Source organism: Zerene cesonia, chromosome 1 (genome assembly GCF_012273895.1).
Source record: "Zerene cesonia ecotype Mississippi chromosome 1, Zerene_cesonia_1.1, whole genome shotgun sequence".
In the NCBI taxonomy this organism is placed as follows: domain Eukaryota; kingdom Metazoa; phylum Arthropoda; class Insecta; order Lepidoptera; family Pieridae; genus Zerene; species Zerene cesonia.
The window spans coordinates 10,846,509-10,861,544 of record NC_052102.1 but is presented as its reverse complement, the minus strand read 5'-3'; the positions used below and the strand labels follow the sequence as shown (position 1 = coordinate 10,861,544).

Below are 15,036 nucleotides of genomic sequence, written 5' to 3'. Positions count from 1 at the left end.
AAAATTCTGTAAGATTTGTTAAATACCAGATTCAATTGAGTAGAAATATCAATGTAAATTTGAATGATTAGCTGTGCTATCTTCATTTATAGGAATATTATAATTTAGCGCAATATGTTTTTTAACTTCTTACAAAAGTAGAAACTGACGTAATATCGCTCTTTGAATTAAAAAAACTCAAACACAAACGTATATTTATTCAATTAGACTACTTTTAGAAGTTTTGAATAGTCATAACACAGTTTTAACATTGTAGATACTAAAACGGAAAGGTCAGCCCAAGGTCACTCCTCTTTGAGAGAAAAACATAAATATTAATCTAGCAGTGCAACTTATTTGCATTTTCCAGTCCGTACCTACCGATTCATCAAAGGGGTTAATATTTAATTAAAAAAAAAAATAAAGTTATTCTATCACCCATTGTTTTGATGACTTTTCGGCAACCGTAATCAGTTAGAAAATTTGCCCCGCTGCCTGAATTTGTTAATATTAATTATAATTGAATATATCGTATCTTTAATTTTTTGTTTTATAGCATTGAAATGCTTTATAAATGAGAAATTTCGAAAGAATAGAAAAAATTTGATCACGAGGCAGGATTTTTTCTATTCTTTTAAAATTTCTCATTTATATCGTATCTATTTTGCTATCGCCATGTAAGCCCACCCGAAGGAATCCGATCGCATAAATACCAGTGAATGGGGCACAATTCAATACTGAACTGAGGCGGAATTAGAAATGTTTGTATAATGCCGACATAATCGCAACTTGCTGCTTTCCGTTACGGGGGCCGGATTTAGGGGCAAGGGGGCCCCGAGACTGTGCCCTGGAGGCAGTTGCCCTTATGCTCAGCTTACTATAAATTAACATTTATAATAAAAATCATATCAGAGCATGGTATTTCGAAGGATGTTTCACATAATTTCTTCGAATTGGTCTGTAACCGCAAATTTAATAATTTGAAATTTCCAATGAGTATTTAGTGAAAATAGCCATTTTTCAGATCTATCTATATAATATACAAATCATCAAAAACAGTCTATCCATTTTGGAGGTATGAACAAACATTTCCTGTTTTTTTATCAATAACTAAGTTAAAATAAGTTAAGGCTCGAAAGTAAGCATTCTTGCACATTACTGTACTTTGTTGCATGTCGTGATTATACATAATTAAGGCTTAAGTTTAAGTTATATGTTAAGTACTAAGCAGTTCTTTATTGTAGCTTGTAATTTATATGTAATACTAACTGTCCAACAAACTTAATTAGTAAGCGTGATATTATACTAGCTGCTCGCCCCGGCTCCGCCCGGGTAGTCGTTTATCGTAAATGAAATAATATAAACTATCCTATATTATAAGTTCGATCAAACAGCTAATGGTGTGCAAATTTTTATTATTTGATTAAAATTTATTAAAATTGGTTGAGCAGTCTGACATATGACATGTACATGATATATATTAATATCAACTTGGCGCAAGACACATTTTTCCAAGATTCTACTGTTCGCCCCGGCTTCGCCCGTGTTATATATATATCCTACGTCACTCAGTGATGTTACAACTTTCTAATGGTAAAACAATTTTTGAAATGGATCCAGTGGTTTTTGCGTGAAAACGTTGCAAACATACAAAAATACAAGTTTCCTGTTTATAATGTACTAGCTGTTGCCCGCGGTTTCGCCCGTGCGGTCCTTATAAATTTTTAAGGAACAAACTTTCGTCCTCTATTTTATCCCGTTGAGGGTAGAATCTATCAAAATCCTTTTTAGCGGATGTCTACGTCATCATATCTATCTGCTTGTCAAATTTCAGCCAGATCCGTCCAGTGATTTGGGCTGTGCGTTGATAAATCACTATGTCAGTCAGTCAGTCAGTCAGTCAATCAGTCAGTCAGTCAGTGTGGACTAATTAATTCTTTAAGCGAAAAATCTAAAAGTGCATCATCATTACTGATATTAATAAATACTATTCAGGTTAATTGCTTTGATATAAAAAGCGTTCGAGGCAAATTTGAATTTCTTTTGTACACGATTGATGCAAGATAGCAAGACAATAAAACAATTTCAGTTGTACTTCACAACGTAACACCTAATCTGATTAGCCCAGTCGATTTATAATAGTCGTTATAGGGCTGCCTCTCGCCTGTTTTTAGTGTTTTTTTTATCGTTAACCAGGGTGTTGAATAATCCTATCCTACTAATATTATAAATGCCAAAGTTTGTAAGGATGTATGTGAGTGTTTGTTACTCTTTCATGCAAAAACTGCTGAACCGATTGTAATGAAATTTGATACGTAGACAGTTGGACAACTGGAATAACATTTAGGCAACTTCTTATCCCGTTATCTCTACGGGATACGGACTTACGCGGGTGAACCGCGGGGCGCAGCTAGTGTTATATAATCTTATACATATTTTTCTGTTGTACTGCAATAATATGTATTTTAGGATGTGGTCTAATAATATTAAAAACTTAGCAATGTATTTTCATAAAACTTTACAATAATATAGCTTATACATAAGAATAAGAGCTATATAAATTATTGCTATCGTCCGTGGGTTCGTACACGAGTAAAACCGTGTAGCGCGGCTAGTTTTATATACTTAACTGGACATATATTGTGGTGTCTAAAAGCAGGTACTTGAACAATTTTGTTGTTAATTTGATTAAACATTCTTATATATGGATTAAATTTATTACATGATTAGAATAGTTCATCAGTTGAACAGTTCATCGCAATCTAATATATATATAAAATAAAATATTTTACATTAAATATTAATAGATAAATATTATCATTTTACATTCTAATAACCCTACGTTCCCAGTCCGGTGGCTTACAGCTTAACTTTCTAAGTTATTATCTTATATTATTAGTAGATTATAACACGTCCAAGCGAATGTTGTGAAATGATGATATAATCTAAACTCTCCGTGTAAATGCTCGGGTTTATGCCGCACTAAAACCTTTATGAATATCTTAATCCGTTTGAATGCGAGCTAATTTCCAGAGTATTAATCTTATGGTCTGTAACATTATAAAGAAAACTGTAAAACTCTTATTAATTTTGATCGTTTTTTCACCAAAAATTTGATTTATTTAAGACGGCATAAATATAAGATTTGTATCTCATACTAATCGCGGATATTAATTAAAATATAGATTATAGATATATAATACAAAACAATTGAGGCCTGAAATTCTCGTTTTATAATGTTTCCCGACATTAAAAGGAATTTGTGTTTTATTTTTTAATAAGTGACAGCCCTATTAAGTTGCAAAGGGGCGGGCGGTTAAATCGCGACGCGATAATTGAAATCTGCCCGCACGTCGCTTGCTACAACCAAAGCACGTTTGGGACTTACATAAGCAACAGTTTAGGAAAGCCCAAAGCTTGTAATCATCACGACTTTGTAATCTCTACTCATATATATTTTTCATACACAACTGTAAATTTCATTAAAATCGAACCAGTCGGTTCGGAGGAGTTTAGAAACAAGCAATTTTTTACTAGCAGTCCGCCCCAGCTTCTCACGTGGCACTTTTCACCACACGAACCTTCCTTATACCTTTTTGTGATCAGTTCTCGAGTTTTACTCTTAGCAACACATTTAGTGATTCATTTTAATTTACATAGATTAATAGAGAGCATTTGCCAAAGATCTGTTTTTCTATCGCAGACAAAGCCACGTGCCTCATCATAACTAAACTTCAACTCAAGCTATAAGCAAATACCCACATGCTTCATTACTTGGTGCAGTATCGAGATGAAGTAATTGAGGCAGTTAGCAAATGATGCTTAAAATGTTTCCCTTCGTTATTAATGATGCTAACTGAAGGCTCGTAGCAGTTATGCAGTCATCAATGGTTTCTGTGTTCGCCTGTCTAGTAGATACATATGCTATCGTTGTATTTGTTTGTTGTATTCAAGAGTTAAGTTGTACTAAATTGAAAACCTGATTTAAAAATGTATTTGTTCAGAGAGCCTACTATAGCGTAAATGGTATTTGGAAGAAATATCCTACTTCCTACTAATATTAGTTAAGTAAGTTTGTAAGGATGTGTGTGTGTTTGTTGCTCTTTCACGCAAAAACTACTTAACCGATTGCAATGAAATTTGGTACGTAGATAGTCGGACAACTGAAATAACATATAGGCAAGGCAGGCTTTTGATCCCGATATTCCTACGGGATACGGACTTACGCGGGTGAAACCGCGGGGCGCAGTTGCCTATATGTTATTCCACTAGTCCAGCTGTATACGTACCAAATTTCTTTGCAATCGGTTCAGTAGTTATTGCGTGAAAGAGCAACAAACATACACACTTCGTTACAGACTTTCCCATTTATAATATTATTAGGATATAATATTGTATTTGGGTATCAGCTAACCACTCGGAAAGAGCAAAGTTCTCCTGCATCAAATCATTTGAAATATCAAAATCGTAAAATCTATCTCAAACTTAAGTGTAAACGACATAAACATTTGCTGTTCCTTAAAACATTTCGATAATTTCCATGATAAATTGAATGCAGCAACATTTTTACGATTATATGCGGAATGAGTAATAAAATAACCAGATTCCGACCAAAACGTTTGACGGTTATCGATGCATTGGTTTTTATAAGCAATAAAACAGATGCACTGTTTAAACACTTATGTTACCGTTGGTTTATGTGGTTGGGCTTTGAGTCTTCAAATAAACTTTTGGCTGTGTCATAATCGATGAACTGTGTTTACTTATCAACATTTTATGCATAAAATTTGCGTTGTGTTAATTACTTATGAAACTAATTGTATCTGATAATTTAAAAAGCATTGCAATTTTATATAATGGAGAATTGAGTAAAATGAATACATTTTATTTTATTTAAGATGCGTCGAAGTCATATTTTTTCTGTTCTCCGTTTGTTTACATTTCTGGGATGAGGGAGTTGGAGGGAGCTTGTATATAATGCGTATAAAATGTCATTTCTTCAAATACCACATAACACGCCTTTCATGAAATTATCGAGAGAACAAACAAAAATATTCAAATCACATTTGACAGTCGTCACAGCTAAAAGCGCTGTTTTACAATTCATAAGAACAGCAAATGCCTTTTAAGTTATGGAAATACATGAGTTATTTATAGTTTCATGCTAAATATTCAACCTTTTGAACGACACTTAGGCCTCGATCAGTGAAGTTGAAAGCATTAGTGCCTCAGCATACATTTCGCAATATGATTGAAGCATTCAAGTATCAGACTGAGACATTCAGCTCGATGGAGCAATGGACAGAGAGCAACTGGAAAATATGAAAATATTGGACATCTGGCACTAGGTACAGGAGATGAAATCACCATTAGTCAAGTGTATGTCGTCATTCTTCAATGTTGAAGTGGCGTTCGATGTGTTTTATCCATTAAAAAAAGACTCAATGATGTTCTCAATTTGACCATAAATCAAGTATAGATTAAAGAGATACTAGATTGGATGTTAAAGGCTTAATTCTGGAGTATTTGCTCTATTGGAGCCATGTTGGATATTTTGTTCATTTAAGTGGTATTATATATTTATATTAATTTACATTTTATGTATAAACTTATATCATATCATTATTAATTTAGTAAAGTATACACGGATATTTTTACACTACATTGTACATTGTAGCTATTTAAATTTATGATAAAAATTAAAAAAAAAGCAGATTTAAATGTAGCTGCATGTATAATCTGTCACAGATTAAATAGGCGTTAACGAACGAACATTGTACACCATATACTAACTTTACTCATGCATAGGTTTCTTTACTATTTATTTTTAATTGATATATTTCTTTTTAAACCGACTTCAAGAAAGGAGGGGGTTATTAATTCGACTTACTTTTGTTGTTACCTCTTAATTTGAATTTGAAGGCGCTACTTTGTTACCAATTGGTATTACGTTAGTTTAATTAATTTTCCCTGTCTCCTTTTTATACTCAGCAGTATAATTTCCATAGCGTATTTGAATCCTCATTGAGTAATGATTGCAAGAATAGCTGTAAAAAATCAATAGGTATTACATAATAACACATAACAATTCCGCATAAAACATATTGGCGTAGACATTAAATGTTCCATCTGACTAGATAAACTATTGGTCAATTTATAAAAGGCTATAGTGCGTAGCTCAAAGCTATTTAAACTTAAAGAGACATTAAGCTAAAAGGTAGACTGCAAGACATATAAGAATTATGGGTGTTATTAAAATTCTTGCTCGTGATGAAATCCTGTCACACCAGTGTGACAGAGCTTTTGAATTATTAGTATACATTATACTAACAATTCGAGCTTTCGAATTGTTAGTATACAGCTTACTAACAATTCGAAAGCTCTGTTCCTTCCTGCCTCCACTATAAATCAAACAAAAACACGATACAAAGCGTTGCAAAACCACGTTTGGTTCGTGTATTATTAATTCGTATAGACTGGTGAGCGCTAACTAGGGCGGTGGTTACATCAAGCGTTTGAGGAATCAGGGCTGCCAACAGCTGTGTTAGATAATTGTTTCATTGCACGGACTGTTTACAAATAAATGTTCATTTTGTAAATATTCTGATAATAAAACCAAATATTAAGTTCTCAAATCTTCAAGTAACTTCCCGTACTTGCCTACTGCTTCCCTGATTTATAAGAAGCTAATAAAATTACACATTAGATACAGATTTCCAAAGAAACAGCGTCTCAATGTATCTAACATTGAGACGCTTAATTGAATATCGCATACATTATAATATTTCAAAAAAATCATCCGCTCCAACCCTATCACATCAAACGCGGTAGCTAACCACAGATGTGATGATTACCATTCGTCCGTGTAAACAGTCCAGTTCGAATTTACAACTTGTTATATTTGTAGCATTGTTTTGTTTGTACGAGTTGTTTCATATCCAACATTTCATACAAGAGTAAATACAATGGATTTGAATGCTGAGAGTTCTAAATTCAAATATTTATTTTTAAAAACAAAATGCACGAAGCACGTGGCCATGATTATTAGCGGCCGGAGAGAGTAGCTTCGATCCCCAATTTTGAAAAAACTATTGTGTGGTGCAGTTTTATGTCACCCGAGTTATTTGATTTGATTGATTGAACATTCTAGACTTTGTTAGATCATGTTACTACAATGTATACATGGATCGTCTGAACCCATGGAAATGTTATGTTTGTAATCATTTTTAAAAGATTTTATTTTTAATATTTTATACCGAGGTTCTCAAAATGGAAACAGGTTCTTCGACCGTGTTTTTTTTAATTTTTATTCCCTAACTTCGTGGGTTTTTGCTGAAACGATTGGCGTATCTTTTTTATTCTTGTTAAAGAATTGTTGTCATTTAGCCCCCGTTTATATCTGGAGTTGTGCCTCTATATATTATATTTATTTTTGAATTTAAAAGTTGTAAGACAGTGATAGCGGAATTTTAACATATTTATGTCATTTACTAGCGGTCCGCCCCGGCTCCACTGAGGAAAGTTTTGTTTCCATAAGAACCTACCTTATGCCTTAACAAAAATAAAATTGTCAAATTGGTCGAGCCGTTCTCGAGTATAACGCTTAGCAAGACATTTGGCGATTCATTTCATTTATATTTATATATTTTCAACGATTCATCGCCAATAGAACCTTACATACAATATAATGGAAATCGTTTGTTAGAAAATCTATTCATTGTTTCATATTAGTCATAGATCTAGATCATAGAGTCCATAGATCGTGAGAAACAAAAGTGTCCTTGTGTGACTTGATCATTGGGAAAGTGGAGCTGAAACCCTTGTACGGTAATGTTATATTGTTTAAATGACATATGATTCACATCTTAGCTTATCCTGATTTTTATTTATAATTTGCTCATAAATCTATAAATATATTGTAATATTATTTGAAAAACGTAAATTTTTTGTTCAGTAACAGTGGGTCCTTCGTAAGTTACACTGAAATGTCTTAGGATGGATTTCTAACGGACTCTGTTAATGAGACTTATTTTAAATACAACACTGCCTGCAACTTGTCAGATTGAAACCAAATTTGTATTTCAAATATAACCAAATGGAACGCATCAGATTTAATAAGAAAAATCATCAAAATCGGTTCATGCAGTCGAAAACTCTGATTTAATAAACCGAAAACAATACATTCTAGTTGAGAAACTCTTTAAGTCAGTTGGATTGATGAAAATTTGAAGGGATTGTCGTTCACCTTAATGATTAAAAAATCAATCACTAAAATGAATGTGAAATACACGATTTTTGAATATAACTTCTTATGGGAGCCCTCCCTCCCTCGCTTCGTAACGAAACGCGTTGCGGCGCTAGTCTCTGATTTCCCCTCTTCTCGAAAGCAGTTAGTTTGGCAACCAAACTTTGGTTGAAGTCATCACTTCTATCGGGCGTACCATTACGTACACGTTTTTTATAATGCCAATATTTTAAACGTGCTTGTAAATAAATGTATTACATTGAACTCATCTTTTTCTGTTTTTGTTAATACCTCCAACCAATAAGAGTCAGTTAAACCTCCAACCAGTCAATTCAACTGCTGCCGACTTTTACGGAAATTGAATCAAAACACATTTTTTTACATATAAAATTTTTGTCTGAATTGCAATTGCAAAGTTCAATAAATATTGTTAAACGGAAAATCAATTTCAATTTTATATCAATATCTCGCTTAGTATACGACCGCGGTGGTCAAATAGAGTACTAAATTTATCACTTATTCAAATAGCCCATTTGGAAAGGTCGTGTTTATAACATGCAGCTAAACTCGAATGATATTTACTTCACATTATTGCGAAATTGTACCTGAAATTCATTTGTTTATAGAAGTTATAGCCTTTATCATAATATTGCCAAAAGATTTGGTATAATTTGTGGTATAAATAAAATAAACGTATGTAGAGGCTAACGCTAAATTATACTAGACACAGAATTTCTCATGATTACCCATAATAATTATTAACCCGAGAAATTTTTTACATCAATTAATTTTTTTTTATATCAATTAATATAATACAATGTTTCACAAATATCAAAATATTTTTCATATTAAGAATAGACTGAACGTTTAGTCTACAAATGCATAAGACTTTGTTGTTGTAAAACACAGAATCTGTAAAAAGACACTAAAGCTATTGTAAAATACATAATAAGAGCTGATAGAATTAATATCTTTTTACAGATTCTGTATTTTACAACAACAAAGTCCATTTGTATAAATTCTTATTAAATAAACGTTTGTTTGTCAGCAAGATTTATAACCTCGTGTTGACGTGCTGACAGCACCATAAATATGCGCTGACACTGCGGTACTCTATGCGATAACTAAATGTTTGTCTTTAACTAATTTTTAAGCTCCCATTATCCATACCACAGATATACTACTATGCTTATGTGTACAAAAACATAGCATTTTCTTATGTTTTATTTTACACGAGTATTATACATAGTCCGAGTCTCGTGTGACCACGCTCGCTGGAAAGCGTTCGAAACGTCGGGTTAATAATATTATAATGAATAAATCTCGTCTAAATCCGTTAAAAAGTCTTTAATTTATATATATACAAAACATTATTTTTATCAAAAAATACAAATCGCCTAATACTTAGGTAACTTCAGAACACAGTTTCAATGTTGACGTGTAATTTTAATGCTTTGATAACATTTTCTAATAATTATTTTAATAAAAAAGCTGCATCCATAGTCTCAGTTTTAGTATTATTCTTCTCTTTTTCTACTCCATGTTTCCTAAATTGATTATTTTATATAACCACTAGCTGCGCCCCACGGTTTCACCCGCGTAAGTCCGTATCCCGTAGGAATATCGGGATAAAAAGTTTCCTATATGTTATTCCAGTTGTCCAGCTGTCTACGTACCAAATATCATGGCAATCGGTTCAGTAGTTTTTGCGTGAAAGAGCAACAAACACACACACATCCTTACAAACTTTCGCATTTTTAATATTAGTAGGAAGGATATTACTTAACAAGCAACTGTTCGTAAAGTCTAATAAACACATTAGCGGACTAGTTCTTAATAACAAAACGTACCTATATTATGTTATCTGTAACTGTTTATTCATAGATCCAGGTCAACCGTCCATCTGTCCGTCACACTTGTAATTATCTTACAAGTCACGACACGGCTCCGACATTTGGTCGTGTATTATGAATGGCTTTGATGGATTGCGAGGTAATGGGACGTTTGATTTAACGGATTTCAAATTGGACTAATTGATGGTTTTTGTGAACGTGATTCTAACACATTTATTTAGAACTAGCTGCGCCCCGCGGTTTCACCCGCGTAAGTCCGTATCCCGTAGGAATATCGGTATAAAAATTTGCCTATATGTTATTCCACTTATTCAGCTATCAACGTACCAAATTTCATTGCAATCGGTTCTGTAGTTTTTGCGTGAAAGAGCAACAAACACACATACACACATCCTTACAAACTTTCGCATTTATTTTAGTAGGAAGGATTTATTTAGAATAAATTCACACAGAATAAATAAAGAGAAACAAAGGATTTCTTTAGAATCTGTGGGAGGATAAGAACGTGTAGTTTTATATATTACTAGCTTCCCGCTAGTGGCTTCGCTCGCTTCGTCAAAGGAAGATAAACAAGGTTTTCCTCGAATAGTTCCCGCTCCCGGGCGATTAAGAAGCTAGTTTGTTTGTAATATCCTGTTCCTTACCCATCCCGGATCTTTCCTTTTCCTCTCGTCCATCCTTCCATCCCTTTCCAATTTGAAGTCGGATATCCATTTGTTAATATAAAGCTTTGTTTAATGGAACGCAAGAATCTAAGGAACCACTGAACATATTAAAAAAATCTTTCATTCATTCTACATTCTTTCTGCGCTGAATATAGGCATATATATATATATATATATATACCACGGCCGAATCCGTGGCAGATTAATAGTACCTCATAACCTCGCTTTAGAAAGTTTTTAGCGATAAAAACAAATAAATCCTCAAATCCAGATTTAGAATAAATCCAGTTGAGTATCACAGTTAAATATTGAACTCAAACTAACAACTCACTACGCTGCGGGTACGTAACCCTGTAATCTTAAACCAAATGCGCCATGCTATTGTTTTGTGAGCGAACCCGAAGCCATTGTTATAGCTAATAGTGCGTGTGGTATTTCCAGCCATGGCTAGATTGTTCTGTTTTTAATCTTAATGCTATGTTATCCTATTAATGTTACTAACGCGAAAGTTTGTAAATATGGGTGGATGTTTGTTTCTCTTTCACGCAAAAGCTACTGCACCGATTGGAATGAATTTTGGTACGTAAGTAGCTGTACAACTGGAATAACACATTGGCTTAAAAGTAGTACTCCTCTCACTAATGTAATAAATGTGAAAGTCGATTTCTTTGGACGTTTGTCCGTCAATCACGCTGAAACTACTTAACGGATTTTGATGAAATTTGGTATACAGACAGGGTATGAATTAACTTGGATAATAGGCTTTATCCCGATTAAATTCTCACTTGGAATAAAACAGGAATCTTGATATCCGAGCGGGGCCGAGATGAGCGTCTAGCTTATTAATAATTTTACCGCCAAAGCGATGAAACGCAGTTGTGATGAAAGATAATGTCAATATGTGCTTGATATTAAGGCAAATCATGTAAATTATAAGATAAATAGACTACCCGTTTACCTTACAAATTGCGCCTAACAAATCCACAGATAATCTTATCACATTAGCCAGTAACATGAGCTATTACAAGTATTCAGTATCTCCGTTTCAATGGGGGTACGAACATCAGACTGATAATGCTCCTAAAGGCCCATATCACGAAGGAAGCGATTGCGATAGACGAAGCGGTGTAACCAACGCTTCAGAATTACTTGTGACCAAGGAATAGATGCAACAATCGTCTCTAACATAGCAGTAATTAGATACATTTTATCGTACTCGAGTCTCTACCGAATGACTATAGGTTCGGATAATAAAGGGAAATGAAAAATAATGTGGTCTTCATCATCAGATTATTTTCCAATTCAGAAAAGCAAATTATACCAAAGCACAGTACAAGTACCGTTTTGTACGTCACAAATTAAACCTTATCATTGAAAAGAGCGTAATAGAAAACGAATGTTCTAAATATATTTTATTGTTACAATAGTAAGAAAGCAGTTTGCGGAGGTATGAAAATCTCTACAAAAGGCATATGCCTTGTATTTGCTTTCAAAGTGCCGAAGATCAAATAAGTCATGCCTTATCGCTGATCTCTTGAACATAGTTTAACCCTAAGCTAAACTTTAGATAGGAACCTTGTAATACGGCATGTACAAGTCAGTCCTCTGATATACTTAATTAATTTCTGCATTCCGCCGCCGTTTGGTAACCAGCGGTATTTGCATTTACGGCGATTGCACTCATGTTAAGCGAACATTGTACAAACATTGAGATTGCTGCTGGTTTATCCATTGATAGGTCTGGTTTTCATTGGTTTTCGTATATTTTTTATATATTTTCTTTCTTTCTTTCTTTCTTTCTATTTGTTACCAATATAGTAATCGTGAAAGATTTATAAAGAGTAATGATGAGCATTCTTTAAATGTGTGACATTATTCAAATACTTTTATATAAAAAATTAGCTGCGCCCCGCGGTTTCACCCGCGTAAGTCCATATCCCGTAGGAATATCGGGATAAAAAGTTGCCTATATGTTGTTCTAGTTGTGCAGCTATCTACGTAGCAAATTTCATTGCAATCGGTTCAGTAGTTTTTGCGTGAAAGAGCAACAAACACACACATCCTTACAAACTTTCGCATTTATAATATTAGTAGGATTAGTAGGACTAGTAGGAAGTAGGATATACAAATATATAATAGAAGATTAAATTCTGCAGACAACCTTTGGTTGCGAGACAACGTTGATGTTAAGATGCTTCCTTCAGATTTTAAGATTAAGATTTTATGTTAAGTAACTTATAGACTAGATCTAAATCTACACACTTTAGGCAAATAGATTTAATTCAAACTGTTTACACCTATACTGTGTACACAGGGATCAGTGACAATACAGTAATTTCATTTATCTTATTATACTAATTAAGATCACTAGGATTAAATAATATCTCTCTCGTTCCTCTGAATAAAAGCAAGTGAGAGAAATAATTGAATCTCATTTAAGCGTATTATTTCATTTAGGGACGTCTGTACCATCCTTTTCTCGAAGCAATTCAGGTATTTTTCAACTCCCTGTAACTTCATTGTTTTACAAATAGACGCCTGAGTTTTCAATAAGCATTCATAACACAAACTTCTCTGTTCCAGGCTGCAACTGCTCGCGGTCGGGCTCGGAGAGCAACGTGTGCGATATCCGCACTGGCCAGTGCCGCTGCCGGCCGCACGTCACCGGACGGGCGTGCGACACTTGCGAGGTAACAGGCGACGATTTAAAACTACACATAGCTTATTATTAAAGACTAGCTGCGCCCCGCGGTTTCACCCGCGTAAGTCTATATCCCGTAGGAATATCGGGATAAAAAGTTGCCTATATTTTATTCCAGTTATCCAGCTGTATACGTACCAAGTTTCATTGCAATCGGTTCAGAAGTTTTTGCGTGAAAGAGCAACAAACGCACACACATCCTTACAAAATTTTGACTTTATAATATTAGTAGGATTAGTAGGACTAGTACAATGGCAAGGTGGTATTTTTCAAATTAGCAACGGTCAGCGCTAATAAAGCATTGAGACGTCACGGTAACACCTTGATAAAGTAACTACTAAAGTACTAAAAATACTTTTATTTATAGGAACTGGATTACTATTGTTTAGATTTGTAAATTATTTATGTAAAAGTTAATTACATGTGCTCATAAAAATTAACTTTAGACTAAATACTTGGACGCTACAACAATATCATGCTAAATCAATAAATATAAAACAGTAAACCAAACTAGAGTAAAGGCGGAATAAATTGCGCATTACACTATAAAATGTATTGTAAGTAAATCTATTATTGTCTTGGCATGCCATAGAAGCAAGGTATGTTACGTCATGGCCAAGGACAGTTATGGTACTAACAAGCTTTTATCACAAGACAGAATCTAATACGGAACAACTCGGGTATTATTATAGTCTACAGCGAATAATGCCTTGATTCTTTTGGCAAAAACTGTATTTTACTTGTTAATAACTGTCTGATCTGTTTACTGGTGTCTTTGATTTATTGAAATTAATGTCGATATAATATTATATCTGTATCTTAATATTATAACCGTATAAGATTGATCTTAATTTCATATACTCGTGTGTATCTGTCGTAAATGGCCAAACTGAGTTTGAGTTTCTAAAGTACAAATATTAAACTGTACAAAATGCCTCCAGCTGTCTTTAGTTTTCGCATTTTTTTTACCACAAACTGCAAAGGTTGGCCAGACTGATCTATCAACGCACAGCCCAAACTGCTGCCGTGAGTGAGCTGATATTTGACATTCCATTACAATCTAGGTATTTGCTGAGAAAGAAGTTTGATGAATCCTATCCCCAAGGCTAAAAATAGGGGGTGAAAGTTTATACTATGAAAATATTTTTTGAACACCGCGGTGAAGGTAAGAGCAACGGCTAGTTAAAGATGAAGCTATTTCTATAACAGACTTCAACTAGATAAAATAAAACTTGTGACAATTTCGTTACAAATATAAAAATAATTTATTTCATCACAACTAAACATTGTAATGAAAACGTTACTAAAAACTATGCTTGGTGACATCAGAATTAAAAACACTGACAAAGCATAAAGCGTTAGAAACATATTTCGACACATCTTTCGATTTAGATGTGACTCGAGATACGTAGACAATAGTTACAGTCATTAAATTAGGTTATGGAGATAAAGCGGATGGTTTACGCGGTTCTTTCTTTGTCGTTTGCCAACATAGGCACTACATAGTATAAAGCAAAGTCGCTTCCCGCGTCTGTCCCTATGTATGATTAGATCTTAAAACTGTCCAACGAATTTCGGTGGTTTTTTTAATAG

The 15,036-nt window shown here is 33.8% G+C and overlaps 1 protein-coding gene across 1 annotated transcript in view; it reads left to right on the top strand.

Moving 5' to 3' along the window:
- LOC119840235 (laminin subunit alpha-1) overlaps nucleotides 1-15,036 on the top strand; it is a 132,943-nt gene that overhangs the window by 105,262 nt on the left and 12,645 nt on the right. Inside the window, exon 19 of the mRNA XM_038366788.1 lies at nucleotides 13,326-13,432. Coding sequence (XP_038222716.1) covers nucleotides 13,326-13,432 — 107 coding nt within the window. The remainder of the gene's footprint in view (nucleotides 1-13,325; nucleotides 13,433-15,036) is intronic.